The sequence below is a fragment of the Lepidochelys kempii genome, chromosome 9 (assembly GCF_965140285.1).
Source record: "Lepidochelys kempii isolate rLepKem1 chromosome 9, rLepKem1.hap1, whole genome shotgun sequence".
In the NCBI taxonomy this organism is placed as follows: Eukaryota; Metazoa; Chordata; order Testudines; family Cheloniidae; genus Lepidochelys; species Lepidochelys kempii.
The window spans coordinates 22339482-22364288 of record NC_136388.1 but is presented as its reverse complement, the minus strand read 5'-3'; the positions used below and the strand labels follow the sequence as shown (position 1 = coordinate 22364288).

The 24807-nt window shown below is 40.9% G+C and overlaps 1 protein-coding gene across 5 annotated transcripts in view; it reads right to left on the bottom strand.

Annotated features, from left to right (window-relative positions):
- Positions 1-363: 363 nt before the first annotated feature.
- IFT80 (intraflagellar transport 80) overlaps positions 364-24807 on the bottom strand; it is a 148564-nt gene continuing 124120 nt past the window's right edge. For all 5 annotated transcript variants that reach the window (XM_073359524.2, XM_073359525.2, XM_073359527.2 and 2 more), the window contains 6 exons: positions 24148-24295; positions 21528-21699; positions 16461-16550; positions 16190-16362; positions 13280-13403; positions 364-1644 (listed from right to left, as the gene is read on the bottom strand). In XM_073359524.2, the coding sequence (XP_073215625.1) occupies positions 1531-1644; positions 13280-13403; positions 16190-16362; positions 16461-16550; positions 21528-21699; positions 24148-24295 (821 nt within the window). In that variant the 3' untranslated portion in view covers positions 364-1530. The remainder of the gene's footprint in view (positions 1645-13279; positions 13404-16189; positions 16363-16460; positions 16551-21527; positions 21700-24147; positions 24296-24807) is intronic.

The following is a 24807-nucleotide window of genomic DNA, read 5'->3' as shown; positions in this document are numbered from 1 at the left end:
GGAGAGAACCTTCCCTCTTAACCCATGATTGCTTATCCCATGAACGCTTTTCACAAAGCGACAAATTTAACATTAAGCATTTGCTGAGACTGATATTTTGGGCTCATTCCTGCAAGTGTTAAGTGCCTCTTGTAAGTCATACCCAAGATAGAAGGGTTCACTCTGCAGGAGATGCTCAGCACATTTGAAGGACTGGAAATTTTACATGGATTGTAGGTACTTAGATAGAATTTTGCCTTTTTTATTTAATGGGATGGTAAAATCAATGAGATACATCATATAATCGATATAAAGAGTATTTGATTTTAATTTTTTATTAAGAATGTAATAGAATATGCAGAAAATTGATATTTGCTACATAATGATTTACAAAACAAATATTAAACTAGATAAAGATTCTCACAGAACGCACAAAATTTTTAGTGTTCATGTGTGAAAGAAATGTTACGCAGAATTATTTTAACCTCCTTCAATAACCAGTAATAGACTAATGTCCCAGTATTGCAAAGAGATTATGCAGACAGATCCATATGCATGCAGCCCCAATTACTTCAACAGGAAAGAGAGAAAATAATATTTTGGTGAAATGGCATATGTCGAACTCTAATACACAATCAAGTGAACTGGACCTAGTGCAAACATGAAATTTTTTTCTTCTAAATGGATGGGACATTCTAACCACTAAGGAAACACAGAACACTGTTGTCAATCATATATTGGATATTTGCAGAAAGATGACTTTCTGCTAATTCAAACAAAATTCAAACCATGTTACACAGTATTTTAGATTATTATGAAACAATTCATTTAACATTTAAAAGTTTTTTATCCAACAGCTACCCTTTTTTTGTTATTGACAGAAACACAATGTTTGTAACCAATCTTAGGTGCTGAATTTATCTGAAATAACAGATATGATTATTTGAAAATATTTCAGCACTGGGACTGTGCTCTCATGCAGCAACCTTTGTAACCGCAAATGAAACATTCCTTTGCCATTTATAAACTTAGGTCCACATTTTTCACGTTCGGTGCTTAAAGTTAGGTACCTAAATGCATCTTAAGGTATTTAACCAATTGGCCTGCTTTTCAGAAGTGCTGTATATCTGTACCCCACAGTTGCTGAAAATCAGACAATTTATTTAGGTGCTTAAACATGCATTTCAGTGCCTAAATCCAGGTATCCAAGATTGCATATTTTTACTTTAAAGGGTATGGAAAGTTGAACAATTAAATAATGGGAAGACAGAAGTCAATCTTGCTCTCTTTCTCACACAAGTAGTTCCACTGACTTCACTGGGACTCCTCACATGAGTAAGGAAAGCAGGATGGGGCCCACAGATCATAACTGGCCTACACACATATGAATCTAGTTCTGCCCATTGTCCAACATTCAGCAAAAACTAAACTAATTTCAGAGATCTAACTTCCATAACCCACTTCCTGGAAAATGATAATCCTTGGATTTATCGGTATACTGATACAGCAAATGTGTAGTAAAACAGCTATTTAATATGATTAGCACTGTATTTAGCGCTGTACAGTTACACTGGCTCTGACTGCTGGAGTGGCTGCAGCTCGTTCTCTTTCTTTAGCAATTTCCATCTCTATTTTGGCCTTGATTTTGTCCCAATCAACTTCCAGCTGTAAGAACAGGAAAGATAGTAGGTAAGTGTCAACATTATATTAAATACATATCAATGAACAACAGTATGAAGGTACAAGTCACAAAGTGATCTGCTCTGTCGTTATATAGGTCTCCTCTGGATGCAAAAATATAACTACCATTAATGTTAACGCAAGTTACATTTGTGTATCAGTTGGTGGCTTTCTTCTATAGTCAAGATCTAATAAACATTATGCTATCAGAGGTTCCTGCCTTTGAAATGAAACAAACTTGATACTTTTCAACAAATATTAAAAACTCATATCTGGTGAGAAAATATTCAACAATGAAAATAAACTTAGATGAGCCTACTGGGCATCTTTCAGCTTAAAAATGAATGAAATCTATTTGTCAAATAAATCAGAATGCAGCCACTTGCTCATGGTACATTGAGCAACTCTACTACACCAAAGTCCATCAAACAAATTGATGGCATCTACATTAGTAATTTGATATAACAGAAATAACATTGTCAATACTTGAATTCTGCTTTGATGATAAATGTTTCTTGTTTTGTATTGGCATTTCTTTAGTGGCAGAAAAACATCATCCTGTGGCAGTGTCCTAGTTCAGTGAAACTATGAATACTGGAATACTGAATAGAGGAACAAGTTTCAAATTGGCTGCTGGCCATTTCTTATCCTCTGTCAAAGCTGGCACTGTTCACGTTTGCCTGTAATGCAACTCAACTGATTTTGCCTAAATTGTCAGAACCAGCATCCTATTCTATTCTCTCGGTTTTTCAAGCACTTGTATGAATTTGAGGGCTGTCTTTCTATTTTGTTTTGTCTCCTCCTATGACCATCCATTTTTAATTACTCTTTTTATATATTTATGCCCATCTATCAATAAGGACATCAATTCCCTATTTCACACTAGGCTACAGCATCTTGATCTAATGAATTAATGAATATCTGAACTCACCTACATTATTGACTGTGTGCATTTTAAGAAAAATTTCAAAGGAGGCTCTGCAGCAGAGTGCAGAGCCAGTGCTTGGGGCAGGGACAGCGCATGGAGACTCATGCGCCCCCTGCCTAGAAGATGGCTCCGCTGCTGGCTGCTTCCGGGGTGTAGTGTGGTGTTGAAACAGATAGGCACCAACATGCCTTAGATGGGCAGTACCGCTGATCGGACTTTTAACGCCCCGGTCGGCAGTGCTGACCAGAACGACCCAGATAATTTATGAGTATGTTGAACAGCACTGGTCCCAGTATGGATCCCTGGGGGACACCACTATTTATCTCTCTCCACTGTGAAAACTGACCGTTTATTCCTACCCTTTGTTTCCTATCTTTTAAGCTGCTTACTTTGTTTTGTTCTTACATGACTGCTTACTTTGTTTAAGAGCCTTTGGTGAGGTACCCTGTTAAAGTCCAAGTATACTTGTTCACATGTGACAGAGTGCAGGGAGTGAACAGGTGAGCCTGCATTCTGATCACCACTTAGATGCCCATTAGTTCTCCAGAGGAAGCTGATTGGGGTAATTATCTAATCAGTCTAAAAAGAATGGCTCAGGTATGAGAATCTCCCTCACATCCTCTGCAGTGTAGACTGATGCAAAGAATCCATTTAACTTTTCTGCAACGGCCTTGTCTTTCTTGTGAGTAAAAACAAAAGGAGGACTTGTGGCACCTTAGTGACACAAGTCCTCCTTTTCTTTTTACTCTTCAAGAGTCACTGGTCACGTGACGGAATTAAGATAGTTCCATGACCTGAATGTTCTTATACCTTATTACATGAAAGGCAAAAAGAGAAGGCAATCAGTAAAACAACTGTGTGTGGAGAATTGGTTAAAAAACAAAGATTCACTGATAATGACACTCCACTTGTGAGGTAACTCCCTTCTCTTCATGTGTCAGTATATTTATGTCTGCATCTGTAACTTTCACTCCATGCATCTGAAAAATTGAGGTATTTACCCACGAAAGCTTATGCTCAAATAAATTTGTTAGTCTCTAAGGTGCCACAAGTCCTCCTTTTCTTTTTATGTCTGGTTTGTAATTCTTTTCCAACCAGGGTTGGAGAGATCTCATTTTGAGTCAGGCATAAGAGGTTATATACATAGTTGTGGTTATGAGGCCCAATAGTATGAGAGAGAATATGCTTCTTTGACATGGAAACTGGTAAAGTAAGGCTATGGTTGACTGACTCTTTCTTCTGGCAGGAAGGATTCTGTCTTTCTGAGTGTCCAAAACTGCCCCTTTGAAGAGGAACTTTTGTGTGGGTAGTGAGATCAACTTCTCCTAGTTTGCAACAAGTTGTCCTTCAGAGAGGAGGTCACAGGCTAATTTTCTCTGATCCTCCAGGAGGAATTTTGCAAATACTGCCATCTTATCCCAAAGATGTTATTGGTGGCATGTCATTACAGCCTGGTAGCGTGACACTCTTATACCCAAAGATGCAAATTAAATTACTTTTCTACCCAGAATTTCCATTTTCTTGCCTTCTTTATCAGAAAGCATTGAATGTATCTCATCATCCTTATACCCCTGGACTTCAGCTTCTACCACAAACAAGTTGGAGCCAGATGAGTGTGAAAAAAATTAAAATCAATCATGTATAATTGGTATAATTTAGCCGTCTTTTTTGACATTTGCCTGAACAGAAGCAGACATGGCCCATATTGCTTTTGTTGGCTGCTAGAGATCATCCGAAACTGGGCATATAATTCTATTTTTTGATGGTGAACCAAGAATACTGAAGATTGGATGAGAAGTCTTCTCAACTGTCACAGATGGAATTTTCAAAGTAGCTGCCATTCTGTCAACTAATTCATAAAATAATCCTCTGACTGGAAAGAAGCAGGTGTAATCCCTACATCCTCATCCAGAGAGGTATGGTCCTCCAGCTCAGCATCCATTTGTTGGTATTCTTCAGGCAATAAAGGCTGCTCTTCTTCTAAAAGCACATTTGCTACAATGGTAGGAGATTTCTCTCTCTCTCTTTATGAAACATAAATACATCTGAGAGCTTCATATCTGATGACTGAAATCTTCCTGGAGCTCTTGTAGGAGAAAGTTTTGTGCTATAGCAGGTGTGATCCAGTCCCTGGAAATACCTGGGAAAGGGCCAATAGGTCCACCTAGCCCATAAGGATACTGTTAATCCACCCAGCAATCCATGCTCAGCTCTTAGTATCTCCTAGTAGCAGCATGCTTTTCCTTATGAGATGTCACGTTAGGTAACTGACTCCGTTGTTCAGATTCCACATCTGACTGCAGATCCGAACTCAATAGTACAGAAGAGATCAGCGGTCTTGGGTGCAGTATAAAAAAAGGACAAGAGCATCTTTTTAGGAGAGCCTGAGAGAGTCTTAAGTGGTGGGACAGGCAGTGAGACATATATCTCTTCCATCTTTCTTTTCTCTGGAGGAGAAGGAACAGTATTGGGGAATCCGAAGAAATCCTGTTTGCCTCCTGTATCATTATTGCTCTCTTCCAGATCCAACATAAATTGAGGTTACAGATCTGAGCTACCACTGTTATGGTCAGTTGCCAAGGAGGCTTGAAAATAGAGAAGCAGTTCTGGTGTATCCGTAATAAGAGCTGTCTGCTTTGTTAGATGATCAGGATCTTTTGGTCTTGATTTCGGATCTGCCATTTTAGGATTTGTAGAAGACTGACCTGGAACATCCCTCAAGTGCATGTTGGCTCTCCTAATAGTGGCCTTTTTGAGCAGTGAGTCTTTTTCCAGCACTGAAGTTCCCAAATCCAAGGGGGTCACTTTCCTGGACTGGCTCTGAGGCCGTCGCTGATGGGGTTCTTTCTCTACCTTTTTGTTTCAGATATGACAGTTTTTGATCCTTTTTAGGTACCACAGGTTTCTTGGAGCTTGGAACAGAAGACAGTATCTTCTGCAGAGGTCTCTTCTGCCTATTCTCTCCAGAAGTATCAGGGGCCAAATCTGGTCTATGTTCACTCATGAATCCAAGAAATGTTCTGGATCCAGAGAGCTTGGCTGCCAAAGCGTCTTGCAGTGGTAACACTTATAGTCTGTTCTGCCTCTTTTTCGGTATCCTTGGAGTGAAAGTACTGTAGATTGAGCATCTTGAAGAACAACATTCCTACCCAAGGCAGGCTGGGCATCTTATGTGAGCATCTGATGCCAGAAAGACTGCAGGGCAAGGGCCCACTTCTTACAACCAAGTTTCTTGATCTTTGGATCCGCCACTGGATTTCAATAGTGGAACCGAAGTTGTACAAACTACTCAAAAATTAAAGAAATAAAACCTAACCATTGAAATGCTAAAAGCTAACTATTTACACCAGGAAACTAGATAAATCTATGCTAAAAGTGTAGTAGGAACTATCAAAGCAAAAAATCTGGGCCAAGAACTCAGATGGAGTTCCTGATTTGTCAGCTGCAGCAGCTGGAAGCAATTGAGATTGCTGGAGTGCCATGCCCCCTTCTATAGCCTAGGTCTCCGATCATTCAGGACCATCCAGGGGAGGATCAGAAGGGGTTGTGACAGCGCACCACCAGCACTGCTATCTAAAGTTTCCACTGTACAAGTTGTACTGTCAGTGCATCCCACGCAATGGGATTATGTAGAGGAACTTGAAAAATAACCTTTTACCTTGTTGGGGAACAATTAAATACAAAAAAATATCCTGAACTAAATTAAAATCGAAAGCACTTTGACAATGCAATGAGCAAAATTACTGACACGGCCTTTTAATAATTTACAAACAAGATGCTAGAGAGTAGAAAGTCCCCTGAAAACCCATATTTGGAGAAGATAAAAAAAATGTTGACATTAAATGCCACCATAATTTCCCTGTTCAAATAAAATCTAAAGGTTATGATAACAGGGTTTTTCTATTTCAATAGTTTATAACTATGGTTAGTGAATAAGTTTGGATGAAGTAATACTTGTGCCAAGGTCTTGGCTTAACTTTTGCCTGGCAGGGGTGGTGTTTTGTCAATTTTTCACTTACACAGACTCGCGTAGATAATGCTTACTGTCGACAGGACAAAGGTGATGTTTTGTTATGCTGGAAGTTTTAGATAAAAGGAAAGTTAAATAGTATAATAAATAAAGAAATGTAATGCTAAAAGTATCTTTACTGGGGAAAAAAGTGAGGTGACATGAAAGCATAATGACATGAAAATAGTGTAAACAGCAACATTTGTATAAAACAACGTTTACTAACCTTTCCATAACTGTTGTTCTTCAAGATGTATTGCACATGCCCATTCCCATGTATGTGTGTGCGCACCCTGAGCACAGTTGCCAGAAATTTCCCACCTAGCAGTATCCTTCGGGTTGGTTCTAGCGCCCTCTGGTGCTGTGCACATATGGTGCTGGTATAAAGGACCCTGCCAACCCCATTCCCCTTCAGTTTCTTCTTGCTGACTGCCTCCGAAGAGGGGACGGAGGATGGGTCTTGGAATGGACATGTGCAACACATCTTGAACAACAACAGTTATGGAAAGGTTAGTAACTGTTTTTCTTTTGAGCGCTTGCACATGTCCAGTTCCAAATAGGAGACTCCTAAGCAGTTGTATAGGAGATGGGTTCAGAGTTCAAGGTCAGGCTGACTGCAAAACTGCTCGGCCAAAGCCAGCATTCTCTCTAGCCTGTTGAACAATGGCATCATGACTGTGTGAAGGGATGACCAGGTTGCTGCCTTGCAGATTTCCTGAATTAGAACTTGCGCTAGGAAAGCCGCGGAGTAGGCTTGGCATCTTGTTGAGTGAGCCATAAGGATAGCCGGGGGTGGGATGTTTGTGAACTCATAAAAATCCATGAAGAGAATCTCTGTGCAGAGATGGGGAGACCTTTTATTCTTTCTGCTATCGCTATGAATAGTTGCAAAGATCTGCGGAATGGCTTGGTCCATGAATGTAAAAAGCTAAGGCCGTCCAGTCATCCTGTGAGTGGAGATGCTTTCTTCTCTGTTTGCATACAGCTTAGGGTAAAATACCGGTAAAAAGATTGCTGGACTGCATTGGAACTGTGAGACGACTTTAGGAAGAAATGATTGTGTGGCCTCAGCTGTATCTTGTCCTTAAAAAAGATCATGTATGGGGGCTCAGATGTGGGGGCCTGGATCTCTGAGACTCTTCTGGCCGAAGTGATGGCTACCAGAAAGGCCACTTTCCAAGAAAGGTATAACAATAAGCATGACACTAACAGTTCAAATGGGGGCCCTGTGAGTTTTGAGAGAAGAGGGTCAAGTCCCGGGCAGGGGTGTGTGTGAGGGATCTCTGACCTGAGGGTACACTCTTTCCAGGCCTTTGAGAAATCGGATGACCATCTCAGGAGAAGACTGATTGGTTGTCAACCTTGGGATGGAAGGCAGAAATGGCCAATAGGTGGACCTTGACTGATGAGAGTGCTAGGCCTTGTTGTTTCAGGTGCTCCAGGTTGTTTCAGGTGCTCCAAGATAAGCTGTAGAGGCGATTGTAAAGGCAGGACTGATCATTGGGAGCACAAGATGGAAAATCGCTTCCATTTTGCAAGGTAGGTGGCTCAGATGGAGGGCTTCCTACTGCTCAGTAGGACCTCACAGACCTGCTCTGAGCATGCCTGCTCCTCTGGGTTCAGCAATGGAGCTTCCAATCCATCAGATGGAGAGAGCCAAGATTTGGAAGTAGCAGCTAGCTGTGGTCCTGGAAGATTGTAGAGACCACTTGTGGTGAAGGAGAAAAACCTGCTGAGGCAATCTGCTAGCTGGTTCTGGTTCCCTGGGAAGTATGATGCTGCTAGATTGATGGAATGAGCGATACAAAGTTCCCAGAGGCGGATAGCTTTTTGGCACAGGAGGGAAGAACGTGTGCCTCCCTCTCTGTTTATGTAGAACATAGCTGTCATATTTTCCATGAGAACCAAGACAGTCCTGCCCTCCATGTGAGGTAGAAATGCCTGGCAGGCTAGACGCACTGCTCTGAGCTCCCTGATATTGACATGGAGGGAGAGTTCTTCTTGGGACCAAGGCCCTGGGTCCTGAGAGACCACAGGTGGTTTCCCCAGCTGGGGGCTGATGCGTCAGATGCTAGGGAAAGCACCATTAAGGACTTGAGAAGGGTACTGCTGCCCATACTACATGGCTGTCCAGCCACAAGGTGCGTGAATTGAGAATGTGGGTTGGACTTGTGCACACTGAATCTAGGTGATGGCGAGTGGGGGAATATACGGTGGTTAGCCAGGGTTGGGGAGGTCTGAGACATAGCTTGCATGTTGCACTACATATGTGCATGATGCCATGTGGCCCAGGAGGCTCAGATACTATCACACATTTGTAATTGGATGAGCTTGTAAGGACCTTAGAAGGGCTGTAATTGAGCTGAACCGGTAGTCTGGGAATAGAGCTCTTGCTTGCATGGAATCGAGAACCGCACCAATGAACTCTATCCTTTGGACTGGGATAAAAGTGGACTTCTAAGCATTCAGAAAAAGGCCCAATGTGTTGCATGTCGACTGATTGAGATGGATGTCAGCTTTGACCTGAGCTCAGGAGTAGCCCTTGATTAACCAGTCATCTAGATACTGAAAGACATGGACTCCCTTTTTTCTGAGAAAAGCTGCTACCACCGCCATGCATTTGGTGAAGTCTCACAGGACAGCTCAGGCCGAACGGGAGCACCATGAACTGGTATGGGCTTGGTTCCCTTCAAACCTTAGGAAGCATTTGTGGCTGTGGAAGATTGAGATGTGGAAGTAAGTGTCCTTTAGATTAAGGGCAGCATACCAGTCACCTGGATCCAGCAAGGGGATGATGGAGGCCAAGGAGACCATGTGGAAATTTAAATTCTTGGTGTATCAGTTGAGACGGCACAGGTCTAAAATGGGTCTAAGCCACTCTTGGCTTTTGGGATTAGGCAGTAACAGGAGTAAAACCCCTTCCCAGTCCTGTGAGCTGGCTCCCACCTGAAAGAGGGATTGGACTCCTTGTTCACACAGATGCTCATGAGAAGGGTCCCTTAAGAGGGACAGGAAGTGGGAGGTGGGAAGGAGGGGTAGATAGAAATTGGATGGTGCAACCCAGTTCTATTGTGTTGAGGACACAGTCCGACATGATCTGAATCCAGGAATCCAAGACGTGGGAAAGGCAGCTGGAAAATAAGGGGGTAGCTGGATCTGATGCAGGGGGAATACAGTGCCGACCTCGAGCATCTTGTCAAAACGAGCGTTTTGATGATCCCGAGTGTCTGGGTCTGGATTGAATGGAACCTGCTGATGAGGACAGGGGAGGACGTCTGCATTTAACCCCCCTATTTTTCCTCCTATGTTGGTTCTGCCTACGAGGCTGATAGAAGTAGCCTATACTGTTGTAGCCTATACTGCTTTCTTGACCCTGCTGGCATGTACAGTCCCAGAGATTTCAAAGTTGCTTTTGAGTCCTTGAGGCTGTGCAGCCTGCTGTTCGTTTGCTCCCAAAAAAACAATGTTCCCTCGAACAGGAGGTCCTGAATCATTTGTTGCACCTCGTTAGGTAGCCCCGAGGACTGCAACCACGAACTCCTCCACATTGTCACCACAGTGGCCACTGATTTGGCTGCAGAATCAGCGGCATCCAGAGCTGCCTGCAGGGAGGCATGTGCCACAGTTTCCCCTTCCTTGACAAGGGATGGAAACTCCTGTACGTAGTCCTGTGGGAGAAGGTCCTTGAATTTCGTCATGGACTCCCATGTATTAAAATCATAGTGACGCAGCAAGGCTTGCTGGTTTGCTATGCGAAATTGAAGGCCGCCTGTGGAATGTGACTTCTGTCCGAATAGGTCCAGCTTTTTGGTTACTTTGCCTTAGCATAAGAGCTGTCTGTCCCTGGTGGTCACTCTCATTGGTGGCTGCAAAAACCAGGGATCCTGGGGGAGGGTGAGAAAAAAGGAATTCGTACCCGTTGGCTGGTACAGAATACTTGTGCTCTGTGCGCTTTGTGGTCGGAGGGAGAGAGACGGGGTCTGCCACAGTGCCTTGATCGGTCATGATGGCATCATGCAGAGTTATGGACACTCTAGAAGGTCCCACTGGAGGCCATGTCCAGGAGGCCATGCACAATCCCCTTGACCATTTCTGCTTGGACACCCAAATTGAGGCTACCCACTTTAACAAGTCCTGGAAAGCATTGTGGTTGTCCTGTAGAGGGGAGAACCCTGGTGTCACTAGTGCCTCATATGGAGAGGATAGGACAGGCTGCAGGGCCTCCGTAGGTTCCTTGGCGTCCACCAGGGCCCAATGGGCTTCCCCCTGAGGTTGGTACTGTGCTCAGTATCAAAATCTGGATCCGGAGTCTCCCTGCGCAGTGCCAGGGGCGCTCTCACCTCTGAAACAATGGAGTATGAGTGTCTTGAGGGGGTGCCATGAGGAAGGGGAAACCCCCAAAGGTTCCAAAAGGGTCACTGTAACATCAGCATATCCCATGGACCCTGTGGCCATGTGCCTGGTGGTACCGCGGAAGACAGTGACGTAGTATGGAATGGACACCTGGGCAGCCATGATGTTGGTTATGTAGAAGAGGGAAATATGACCCAACCTCCAAGTCCAATGAAGACTCCAAGATGTGGTGCAGAGACCAGGGAGGAGCCATGCCGCTCGGTGCCAGAGATGGTAGACGAGGCAATCTTGTGGCTGATAACGGGGGCTTCTCTGTAGAAAGTGGTCACAGCACCAGGTGAGGTTCAGGGGTTGCTTCCTGCCTCTCGGTGGCACTGGTGGTGCCGATTCTTGACCCACTGTAGGCTGAGAAGGTCCCTGACCGCTGAGAAGGTCCCTGACCACTGCGATTGCCTCGGGAGTTGACAGCACCACAAACTGGATGGTGCGTTGTCTACTCTGAGCTTGTTCCTTTGTAGGTGTCCAAGGAGATTGTTGTGGCACTGGAGTTGCTGGCACCTGATGTTGTGGTGCTGGGGTAGACGAGTGATTTGGCACGGATCTCACTCTCCCCCTGTCTCCCTTAGATTTCAGCAACAGAGACCTGGTGTCCTTTCGGTGCTTCTTCTTAAGCACCGGGGAGGGTGATCAGTGCCGAGAGTCCCGGATAGATAGAGGAGCGCTCCACGCCAAAGTTGAGGTGTTTGGTGCTGCGTCCGAGCATGGCTCTGAAGCTGGTCTTAAGGCTGCCTCCATTGGGAGGACCTTCAGTCAGGCCTCTTGGTCCAGGGCCTGAAGTCTCTGCAGATTTGGCAATGGTCTTACCTATATGCTTCCCCCAGGCACTTGAGACAGCTCGAGTGGAAGCCGCTCAGAGACATAGGCTTACTGCAGGCAGCACAGGGCTTGAAACCCGGCGACCAAGGCATACCCTGGCACTGGGAAGGCAGACAACCCCACAAGTTAAGTGTGGAGGCATCTGAGCTATCTAAAACCTAAAACTACTAAAAATTACTCTAAGTACTAACTATTACAACTATTTACACCAACTGGTATGAAAGAACACTAGGAAAGAATTGCCTAAGCAATGAAGGATTCCAACCAACTGTCCTGGGCAATAAGAAGGAACTGAAGGGGAACAGTGTTGGTAGCGTCCTTTATACTGGCGCCATGTGCGTGTGGCATCCTAGAGTGCTAGAGCCAACCCAATGGACACTGCTAGGGGAAAAATTTCCAGCAATGATGCTCGGGGCACGCACACACCTATACGGGAATGGACATGTGCAAGCACTTGAAGAACTGAAGCTGCATGTGCATATTGTACAGATTATGTTTGACAATGCTTAATGCTGATTGGAGAAAAGCTAATAAATCTGTAACATGGAAATGTACAGGAATCAAAGTGAACAAGATCCAAATCAAAGAAATATTGGACCAGAAACTTAAGGACTGAGACCTGAAAGACCAAACCAGGGATCAGAGGCTGACATGAGCATCATGAATTAGAGAAGGCTTCCTGGTACCCTGCAACTCAATAATTTGGGCCCCTACGTGTTCCAACTTATCTGTTTATTGTCAGCATAAATATATGTTCATACACTATTGATGACAATAATTCTGTCTGAAAATTTATAAATAAAGGCAAAAATTGATTTAGCCCAAATTGTGTGGATTTGTGACTTGGTTACCCACTTTACACTTCCAGCAAGTTTTTGATCATAATGTTTCCTCTTCCTGGCCTTAAAAAACTATCAAATACTACACAATTAATCAAATCAGTTGATATTTTTGTTCTGAACTAAAATTAGAATGATTAGTATTCTATGAAACTGTATGCCTATGAAATATATTATATGTGTATGTATAATATACAGTATAATAGCTCATGATTGGCTCTGAATTTTCTTCTGAATAACCTTACTGACTGTTACTATTAATATTCATACAATGTGTTACTGAGGACATTAAAAGGGACATTTTCAACCCAACTCCCTGTTTATGTACAAAATTTGTAGCCCAAAATAAAAGCCCCTGCATGTTTTCAGGATGCAAAATTTATGCAGACTTATTTTATGCCCCCAAATACATTGAATTCACAAATGTTACTAGTTCCACATCAAGCTATTAATTTGTACTTGCAGTCAGATAAACAGGTGTGTAACAACCAAGATTTACATCCACAGCTGAATTGAAGCAAAAATGTGGGAGCAGTTTTTTTTGTACAAATTCTGACCACAAAATGCAGGCTGACCACCTGAAAATGTAGGACTGAGTTTCCACAGAATACTTACACCTTCTGCATACTGCAAAAATCGCTTATTGGTTTCTTTTTTACCAAAGTCCTCCAGGAACTTTTGTCGATAACCCAAAACTGTGTCAACATGTGTTTTGTGCTTCACTGCTAGTTCCAGTGCTCTGGAATAAAAGAAAAATGAGCTTATCATGCTGAAAAAAAAATACTAACACAATTATAATTACTTAGGTTTTACAAAAAGAGATCTGTACAGTGATTTTGATCTTCCTGATGCAAGTTGCCAAGCAATTTTTCATTAGTGTTAATCATAGCAGGGTGAGAGTAACCAATTTTTCCTCATACCCTATCCACTTTGTGATGTATGTTATGATATATAAATTAACATTTTTCTGTTGACAACCTAATCACATTATAGAAATGTGACAATAGCATTTTTTTAAGTAATTGAAAAAACACACTCTCTTTTACTTTTGTCTATATTACTGTCAGTAAGAAAGGGTAAAAAAATTAACTTTTAGTGAAATTATTATAGCTATGAATTAAAAAAAATCATAGAATCATAGAATATTAGGGTTGGAAGAGACCTCAGGAGGTCATCTAGTCCAATCCCCTGCTCAAAGCAGGACCAACACCAACTAAATTATCTGTCAATCTCTGGGCTCTTGGAGAGCATCTACTTGAACACATATAGCACATGCAAATGACCACTTTTAGAACACCCTAAAAATATTGCATTATTATGATATGTCTATGTTTATATTTGTTTTCTTTGGAATGATATAAAATTCAATTTAAAAATCTTAGAATGTTTTATTCATTGTTTTCCAGGTGAGACATTCTTGGCAACATCAGCAAAACACAGATCGATATGTGCTTGCCAGAAAAAATAAAGTTTCTAAATTAATTTACACGTAATTCTTAGCATTAATGAAGCCCATTGGGCAACATACTTTAATTGTTTGAGTTTTCCCCAAAAAGTACATTTCCGAAAGAAAACATAATTCAGATTGAAAGGTGGTTTACTAGTTTCTTAGTTTATCTTCATTTAAGTACTCAGAATGCACAATACTAAACTGAAATTAAAGTTGACATCAAACAGGGCTATGTATTAGGAATCAAATTAAGCAGTTGATAGTATCTGAACTTTATCCCTGTTAAAAATAACAGTGTTAAATGATGAATCAGAAAGAGAATTACAGGAATTATCCTAATGCTGTGTTTACATATTATTTTAATAGACAGATGCAACCAGCTATATTTATTACTTTAAGCAGCCATAACCAATAATACATGTTTGAAGCAATATTTAGACTATTAGTACTTTATGATGCTACCTAAATCTAAAGCTGTAAGGAAGGCAAATTTTCTCCATTACATTGAGGAAGTACTACTTCTACTTTATTTGAGCATAACCACACTATTTATCTCTAACTTTCAAATGATTATTTGGATGCTGAACAGATGTGGCATGAGAATCTGAACTTGGAGCTGAGTAAGCATTTTTTCTAAATTTGTTATAGTGGAAAAGTCGGCATACAGAGAGGTCCAATTTTCTCTCTACAGGGACATGAAGTGCCACATTTTTAAAGGGACCTCTAATTTTGAACCCACGATCAGCCATGGTGAGGGCAGATTGAGGGCTTCTACCCAATTAATAGTAAAGGGGCCTAAACATATTTTTGTCATGGTTGGGGAAGATGGCTTCCATGCTAGTGGGGGAGTTCTTCCTAACCTATTCCCCAAATCCTGTTGTGGGAAGAGAGACATTTTTTGAGCACCATCCTTTTGCTTACTTTGGAACACTCAGACAGTGGGAGAAGAACTTTCAGAATTGGGAAAGTTGAGGATGTGGGAGGTGGCAGACAATCAGTAGGGGAGTGTAGCTGTACCCATATTATAAAGACAATATCTTTTATTCAACCACTTTCTCTTGGTGAGAGAGACAAGTTTTCGAGCCACACAGCTCTGCTTCAGGTATGGGAAAGGTATACCCAGTGTCACCGCAATTTGCAAGGTGGCTCTACCTTGAATGTTCCCTTACAATATGTAACTACGTATGCTAAACCATCTGTTCCATCTTGCACTTTGCTGTGATGCTGGAAGTACCTTTTCCAGACCTGAAGAAGAGCGCTGTGTGGCTCGAAAGCTTGTCTCTTACCAACAGAAATTGGTCCAATAAAAGATATCACTTCACCCACCTTGTCTCTCTAATCAGTAAGGGAGGCAGGCAAGCAGATTTAAAAGAAGCCACCTGCCATTACCCTTCTTCACTGCTAGTAACAAGAACTTTCTGCAGTAAGATGGGGACTTGGGAACTTTCCCCACCCTTGCAGATTCTCTGCTCACCCCCATCCATCCATTAGAGAGGGAGGTGAAGCATCCTGTAGAACCAGAATCTTCTCTCCTGGTGGCAGCAGCAGCTCCTGCAGGATCTCTTGGGACACAGAGACCCCAAACAATGCTGGGATGAGATTTACACTGCTGCGCATACATGTGACAGAAAGTTGAATTCTTTATTTAAAAACAAAAATTCACAACTCATTTTCTCCCAGTGATATAATGATGTCAGTCAGTATGGTTGTGTAACTACTTTAAGCACGAAGATATGTCAAAACAGTTTTAATTTGCTGAGTGCACGTAACTCTGTGTGTCTAAAGTCATGAAAAGTGTCTCTGGGTGTATGGAAACCAATATCATAGGGCAGTGCCTGGAAACGCTGACATAACACTGTAAATATAGCACTGATACATATGTATCCTAACATTTCAGTGATTTTATTTCTTTTGTATATCATCATGATATATGATTTAATTCAATGTTTCTCAGGGTCCAAGCAACTATGGTTAATAGATTAGTCAATTAAGTGTCTAATTCTCTAAAAATTTAAAACTTAATCTTAGTAAGATTATTAATGGTAGCAGCTATAGTATGTTGAGAGAAATATTACCTATCCCAATTATAAAGGCTAATGTTGACTTGAATAGCTTGATAAATAAGGCCAGCTTGAAGAAGCAGCATTTCAGCATCTTGTATATTTCCACTGAACAGCAGTATATGAGCCATTCTTGATTCTTTTGATGGAAGTTCTTTGATAGAATTGATGTACTGAACTTTGTCAATCTGTTAAAACAAAGTGTGATGGTTTAACTAGACAAATACTCTAATAAAATTAGCATTGCAATCATTTGTTAAAAAATAGTTAAATCTCATCTACTTACATCACCGATTGATGCATAGGCTATTTCTGCTGTTGTCATATCCTTATTAGCAACTGCCATAGCAGCTAAGCATGCCCACATTGTTTGATCCTAAAAATAAGACAAAATAAAAATACTAAAACATCTTTAATTTTATATTATATGAAAATGCACTTTTTCTCAGCCAGAGTGCAGGGATGCTGTTCAGCTACTGAAAATGATGTACTGATACACAACTGTACAATTTATCTCAGTTGTGCAGATCCCTACAGTCTAGTTGTATGTGCATGTGTGTGTATCTTAATATCATAATCACTGTATGGTTACTTCTCAATAACTATGCAGTATGAAAATTCCTTTACTATGATCTGCTAACAGTGACTTTGAGCTACAGTTTAGAGATATGCCTAATCACTGTACTGTTATTTCTCAATAATGGTGAATATATAAATGTATCAATACTGGCTACTCTGATCACGTATGTCAGTGTTTCCCAACTTGGGACGCTGCTTGTTCAGGGAAAGCCCCTGGCGGGCCGGGCTGGTTTGTTTACCTACCGCATCCGCAGGTTCGGCTGATCGCGGCTCCCACTGGCTGTGGTTCGCTGTGTCTGGCCATTGGGGGCTGTGGGAAGCGGTGGCCAGCACGTCCCTCAGCCCGCACCACTTCCTGCAGCCCCCATTGGCCTGGAGCAGTGAACCGCGGCCAGTGGGAGCCGCGATCGGCCGAACTTGAGGACGTGGCAGGTAAACAAACCAGCCGGGCCCGCCAGGGGCTTTCCCTGCATAAGCGGCGTCCCAAGTTTGGGAAACACTGCGATATGTAAATGAAGGAGAAATAAAAAACTACGTGATAGCAAAACAAATAGATGAACAAATCAATGAAAAGAAAATAGTTTTAAAAAGTTCTCTTTTCTATTTGTTCCTATGGTATTTTAGTGGATTTTCAGAAAAGGCTGCTAATTTTTAAAAAAACTATTTGTAATAATTCCTTTATTTCAATTTCATGATTGTAGTTTTATTAAAGAGTCAACAGAAATATAATCAGGAAAAAAGTTGAAGAAAATCCTAACATTCTGACTCATTTTGATCTTTCCTCTTATCTCTCCTTTCATTTCACTCTTAGAGTCTGATCACACTGGTAATATAAAAAGATATATATTTAAAACATGTTAGCTCACATGTGTTCATTAATACATTTTTAACACACTAGTTTAGACATGGCAAATATAATTTTTAATACGTTAGCTGGTCCAGGTAAAGCCTAGGAGGAAGTTGAGTTTTTAACATGTTAATCACAACATGTTCTCGAATACCTTTTAAAATACGCCTTTTATAATAGCGTGGACAGGCCCTTAGAAGCGTTCTGAGAGTGCAACCTGATTAAAACGCAGCATGCACACACATTAGATATTGTCCAAACTTAACACTCAGCCCTTTTGTACAAATACTTCTGCATGTAACTTTACAAACCTAAATAGTCTCACTAAGTTCAGTAAAGCGTGTGAAGTTATTCTAAGACTTTGCATGATCAGGACCTACCATCCTTCCTACACCTTTCCTTTATTTACTTAAAAAACAAACATAAACCTTGACCTAAGAAAAGAGAATTCCCCTCCAATAGTAGGTCCTGGACAGTTTGTTAGACTTTGTGAGGTAGTCCAGAGGACTGAAGCCAAGAGCTCCGCCTCATGACTACTGCTGTGGCCATGGCTTGGGCAGCTGCAGCCGCTGCACCCAAGACCACCTGGAGGGATGCTTTGGCCATTGCCTTACCCTCCTCTACAAGGGCCATGAATTCAGTTCTGGACTCTGATGGTAGGAGTTCCTTAAATTTAATCATGGCTGACCAGGAATTAAAATCAGTGACCTAGGATGGTTTGATATTCTCAGTTGGAGGCCCCCTATAGAATACACCTTCCTGCCTAATAAATCCAGTTTCTTGGCCTCTTTTGACTTGGGTGATGGCTCTTTTTGCCTGTCTCTGTCGTTCATTAGCAGCCACAACGACTAGAGATCTGATGGGGGATGGGTGTAGAGATACTCATACTCCTTGGGGGGTACAAAGTACTTACTTTCCACTGCTTCGCTGTGAGCTGGAGAGGTGCAGGGATTTGCCACAGAGCTCTTATGGGCTGCAAGAGGGCCTCATTGAAAGGCAGGGCCACTCTTGACAGCCCCGAGGGCGGTAGTATGTCCACCAGGGCAGGAACTGAGTTCTGCCATGAGGGAGAATGTGATGAAGGATGGTGCCACGCCCTTATTGCTGGCTTGCCCAGAACTGGCACCTGCCGAGAGGTCATGTGATGCCAGAGCTGTCCCTAAGAGTCCATGACTTGGGAGACATGGCAACACTGGAAGGGCATGGAGGCTTCTCGCTGCCTCATATGGCTCTGGTGTCATGTATCCCCTCTGTGGCTTTCCCTAGGCAGGGAGTCCATGGGCAATGGGCTCAATGGACCTCATCCCAAGGCTGGAGTCACTGGTGCTCATTGTGCTATGGATGTCTGAGAGTGGCCCAGCCAGGAGTCTCACTCTCTCCGTGGCCTTATATCTTTGTGGACAGGGCCCCAGTCTGACTTCTTTGGTTTCTTTTTCAGTGGCTGGTGGTTACTTTTGCTGGTTACTGGTTGCTAGCCAGAAGGTGTGTCGATGCCAGGTGGTAGTGTCCTTCATCGGTGTCGCGGATCTCGAACCATGCTGTGCCTCTCTTAAGGAAACCAGGGCACTCCTGACCAACAACGTACCCAGTGCCGATTCGGGCTGCCACTCCGATGATGGGTGAAGTGCTGCCTCTATGAGAAGGCATTTGAGTCTGTTATCTCTCTCCTTTTTTGTCCTGGGCTTAAAGTTCTTACAAATCTGGCACCATTCCTGAATGTGGCCCTCGCCCAAGCACTTTAGACAGCTGTCATGTGGGTCACTTACCAGTATTGGTTTGTGGATCGCCGCACACTGTTTGAAGCCTTGGGACCAAGGAATGCCACAGAGTCCCGGGTGGGCTAGCCCCTTAGAGCGAGGTCTTACTAACTACTCTAAGCTATCTAACTACTAGGTAACTTATTCTAATTCTAATGATTTACAGTCTATTTACAGGATAAAGAACCACTAAAGAGTATCACTTGTAAAGCAAGAGACAAACAGCGTTCCAGCAACCGTCACAGGTGATGAGAAGTAGGGATGTAAATATGCGTTTAAAAGGTTAACCATTTAAACAATTAAAATTATGTTGTTTAATTAACCGATTAAAAGGAGAGGGGCTGGGGCTGCTCTGGCCGGCCGGCCAGCCTGCCTAGGACTGCAGTCAGCAGGCCGGTGCGGCTGGGGCTGCTCTGGCCAGCTGGCCTGGAGCTGAGGCTGCTCTGGCTGGCCCTGGGGCTGGGGTTTAACCATTAGGGTCGGTTAACTGGTAAGACTAATGCTTACCAGTTAACCGTTAAGGATTTTACATTCCTAGTAAGAAGGAACTGAGGGGGTGGCAGGTCAGCAGGTGCCTATATGCTATACCATGAGGGTGCCACTCCAAGGGGCACCAGAGTCGACCCCCTGAATACAACTAGGGGAAAAACTTCTGGCAATGATGCACGCAGCGCATGCACACATACATTGGAATGGCCATGAGCAAACAATCAAAGAAGAGCTGTGGGGTATTTTTGATCACATTGTTTGTCAAAAGACCCCAGATCCTCCCTCAATTCAAGTTTCGAAACACAATGTAAACAAAAAAACCCTATATTCCTGCCATTCTTAGTAGAAAAACCTTGCTCATCTCTGGTATATAGTGTTGTTGTAGCTGTGTTGGTTCCAGGATATTAGAGACACAAGGTAGGTGAGGTAATATATTTTATTGGACCAACTTCTGTTGGTGAAAGAAAAGTTTTCGAGCTTACACAGAGTTCTTCTTCAAGCTGTGTAAGCTCCAAAGCTTGTCTCTTTCACCAATAAACAATATTACCTTATCCACCTTGTCTTGCTCATCTGTAGGTAGGTAAGGGCAGCTGAGGAAAGATTGACGAAAATGAATAGGAAGGTGAGAAGGGGATGGTAGCCAGAGAAGGTAGGAAGGAAAGATCTTTGCAACTTTTAACCAATTTATCTTTTCAGTACCCTAAAGTCATTGAATGCAATCCAGCCCTGAAGATAGTAAACAACCATGAAAAGTTATAAATACCAAAAACCTCTCTGACTTGGAAGCAATAACTATACTTCCATGGAAAGGACCTTATACATACAGTATTACCACTCAATATAGATGGTATATGTGTGTGCGCGCTTTCCCGGTATTTTTAAAAAATTACAAAAAGATGCAAATAAGAGTCAGTCTCTTAAGAATTGTTGCACTGAAATTACACAGTGTAATTTCTGTCAGTGTTACATTTGAAATCATAAATGCCAATTCCCAACTGCCAAATACTGGAATAAAAACATTTTTATCCACCTTCAGATAAGGGAAACAACTCAATATAAACATTACAATATATCCCAAATTAGCTCAATATGTATATTGACCACTCAATTCAAATAATATAGAAAATAGAGAAAACATTTTTAAGATACAGTTTTGTTTATAAATCATGATAACCATATATAAGAAGATAAAATTCCTTTATATGTGTTAATGGGGGAGGAAAAATTCCTTTTTTAAAAAGTATACTACTATACTCACCTCATCTGCTGCTGTTGTCTAAATTATCAGAAAGAATGTGAGGAAAAAGAAAATGAAAGGGAAGAAATGTTTTTTAACGAAGATTGTAGGTAACTATATATGGAACAGAACATTTTTACAAAATTGGCTATGTAAGGGTCTAGTCCAGACAACATTTATGCTCATTATTAGCTCCACTTTTGTGAATAGTCCCAATGAAGTCATTTGCACTATTTGCTTCAGTAAAATTAATCACATGTGTAAGTGTTTTCTGGATCAGCCTTAAAATAAGAAGAAAAAACTATAAGGTAAAGCAACAGCTTGAAGAAAGAAAATAGTTTAGAATATTTACATATATAATTACTATTACTACATATTGCTTGAAAATATAAACAATGGCAACAAATGTAATTTATGAGAATACTGTAGAGTATTAAAAATTACCTTAACAAAGCGACACAATCTGACTGCATCTTCCCACTTTGAACTGCTAACATACTCATGAAGAATAGCTGGATAAGGTGATATATTAAGATGAATAAGTGAGCCATCAGCTCTTCTGATCGTTACTTGATTTCCCACAAAACGTACTATCTGGGGATTTTTGCTATATTCGCTATTGAAAGAAAGTCAAATAAAGCACGTTAACTTTTTTCCTCATTGAAAATAATGGTTGGAGTTTAAAGCTATTAGTGATTTTCAAATTAGGTAAGAGTTATTGATACATTTTTCTTAACTTTGTTTTCAAACAGAAAAGAAACATTTAAATAGTCATTGTAAATTCAACTAAATAGATATGTACAATGGGAGTTTAAATCTAAAACAACTTTTCAGATTTTTAAACGTCAGAATATAATATCTGGACGCAAAATTACACGTGTACACTGTCATGTGCAAGCACTGCAAGTGTAAATACAATTTGGGTATTTGCAAAAACGCCCGATTTGCACATTTAACTGTTGAAATTGAACATACAAATGTGGATAAAAAGCTCTGGGCTGTACTGAGTCTTAAAGGTTAATTATGAAATGAAAAGTACTTTGGAGAGAGTGAGAGTGATTGTATATCAAGGATTATTGTAAGAAGAGAAAAACAGTGAACTGTTCTCCTTAGTGGATTGTTTTTTATTATTTTGTAGAGCTAGCCCCAGAGACTGCAGAAAATGACTTGAAACCCCAAAGTTCTACTTAGGTAACTATGAACGATCCAGAGAAAATATAAACAGTTTGATATTTTTCATTGACAATACAGAAATGTTGTAACATACCAATTCACTACTATATTTTTTAAAACAATAAAGGCAATATGTTTTTAAAGAAAAGTCTGATTAAAATTTGAGCTTTTGTATTTAGGTGATTGCACCCTAGAAAAAAAGTAGTTTGTCTTTTAATTTAGTTCTGGGCAGAATATATTGTAATGAATCTACTAGCTCAGTAATGTGTTACCCAATTCAAAATGCAGCCTGTAAAGGATTCCATAATCCCTCCAGCATAGGAAAGAAATACAATCAGAGCTCAGAAAGGACTAGAATCAAGAAATCTGGAGGTTGAGTGAAAGCAAGAGCAGCATGCCAGAGACAACAGCCTAGTAGCTGACCAAGGAGAGAAGGCTGGGAAGCAAGCAGCCTGGGATCGTACAGGAAGGCTAAGACTTGGGCAGAGCCATACTCTCTTTAAAGGGACCAGCAATACCTGCAGGAGGTCACAAAGCCGCAGTCTAAAACCAGGACAACAGTGTGCAGGGTTCCCAGCAAGACTCTTATCTCAATATATGTATATTAGGCTGAATTAGAAACTGTCAGTTTATCCTTCATATAATTGTCAAATAAAGGAACCACAGTTACCTAACATATGTGAGTGTTTGACAGGAACCCACTTAGGGCTAGAGTTTTTATAGGCTAGTGGTTGGAGCACCTACTGTGCTTGCTTTTGAGCTCATCGTACCAAACATCTGAAGGGCACTGGTGTATCACACTATTTGCAGTGATACCCTGCAGTGAGGGTGGTTACAATATTTTCAGTTGTTATCTAGAATGAACTTGGATCAAAATATTGGAAGTAATTTCAAAAAAACTAATCTTTTTACCTAATTGAATTATTTATTAAAAGGGGAGGAACATTATATAATGCTAAGAGCATAGCACCAGGAGTAAAGAGACTTGGGTTTTATTTCTGGCTTTGCCACTGATACATTATGACTTTGGGCAAATTACTTAATGCCACTGTGTCTCAATTCTCCCATTTGTAAAATGAAGATATGTGCTACTTTTCTCTTCATATGGGAGAATTAATAGGGTGTTGTAAGGTTAAATATATCATTGTTTATAAAACATTTTGAGAAGCTTGAATAGAAGTTTCTAAAGAAGTGATTTATTTATTAGGATTATTTATTAGAACCCACCAATACAAAGCAATTTTTGATGAATAAGGCACAAAGCTGGAAAATTTTAAATACATTTTATAGGAGGTCAGGGAAAATCTGAGGCAGACTAGATGCTCCAGAACCCTTCATATGTCCTGTTCTATTAAATAATATATGGCATTTAGGGCCTTGTTTATCATGCTGATGCTGAAGTTTAGCACTGTTATGGAGAACCATGAATGTTAAAAGAACTATACATATAGATAGGTTTTTGAAAAAGCGTATTTGGTTACTGATTTATGATCCAAGGGCCTGATCCTGCAAACACTGATTATTGTGAGTAGTTCAAATGAAGGCAATGGGTTTCCCACAGTAATTAGCACTATGAACCCAATGTGCATAGGCACTTTAAAGCACATGGTTAAGTCCATCCCTTTTCAGGTGCTTAAGTGTTCTGCCTCAAACAGCTATCATTTATTCATTTTTAAAAAGCTTTATAGTACACCTTGAATGGCTAACACTTATGGTTAAACCTTTTCTAATCTAGAAATAGTGATGTAGCAGGAATTCTGAAGGTAGCAGCTGTCATCTATTTCAAGTGGCTAAATTAACACCCTTCTTTGTAAAGAATTATTTGAGTGAAAAATTCAACACAGTATTTAAAAAAATCCAGTAATATTATTCTGAGTAAAAATATTATTACCTTGCATCTTTTTCATACAGTGTTTTTGGCAGGAGATCTTTATCTACATAAACTGTATTGGGATAGTACCAGACTGTAAAACGTGTATCTTGGAGTCCACAAAGTATGTTGGATGTGTCATTCCAAGCCAAAGTGTGTGCCATTGTTCCTTAATTTAAAGATAAACAAATATTACGTATTTGCACATACACAATAAACACAAACAATGTAAACATACTTGGAATTCTGCTACCCTTAACAGGTCATCAACAATTACTTTAAAAAAGGAGTACTTGTGGAACCTTAGAGACTAACAAATTTATTTGAGCATAAGCTTTCGTGAGCATGAGCTTTCGTGAGATTCCAATGAAGTGAGCTGTAGCTCATGAAAGCTTATGCTCAAATAAATTTGTTAGTCTCTAAGGTGCCACAAGTACTCCTTTTCTTTTTGCGGATACAGACTAACACGGTTGCTACTCTGAAACCTATTTTAAAAAAGCAGGTTTTATTTTTATTACTGCATGAGTTGAAATTTATTCTTAAAAACTTTAATTATCGTAAGTAATTTTCCCTATTCTGTGTTTTTCTGACATTTATATTCCCATTTCTAACATATATGGAGCCAAAATAGCTCAGTTTTGTTTATTGCCTTAACTGTCAACTGTTGTTAACCAAAACATT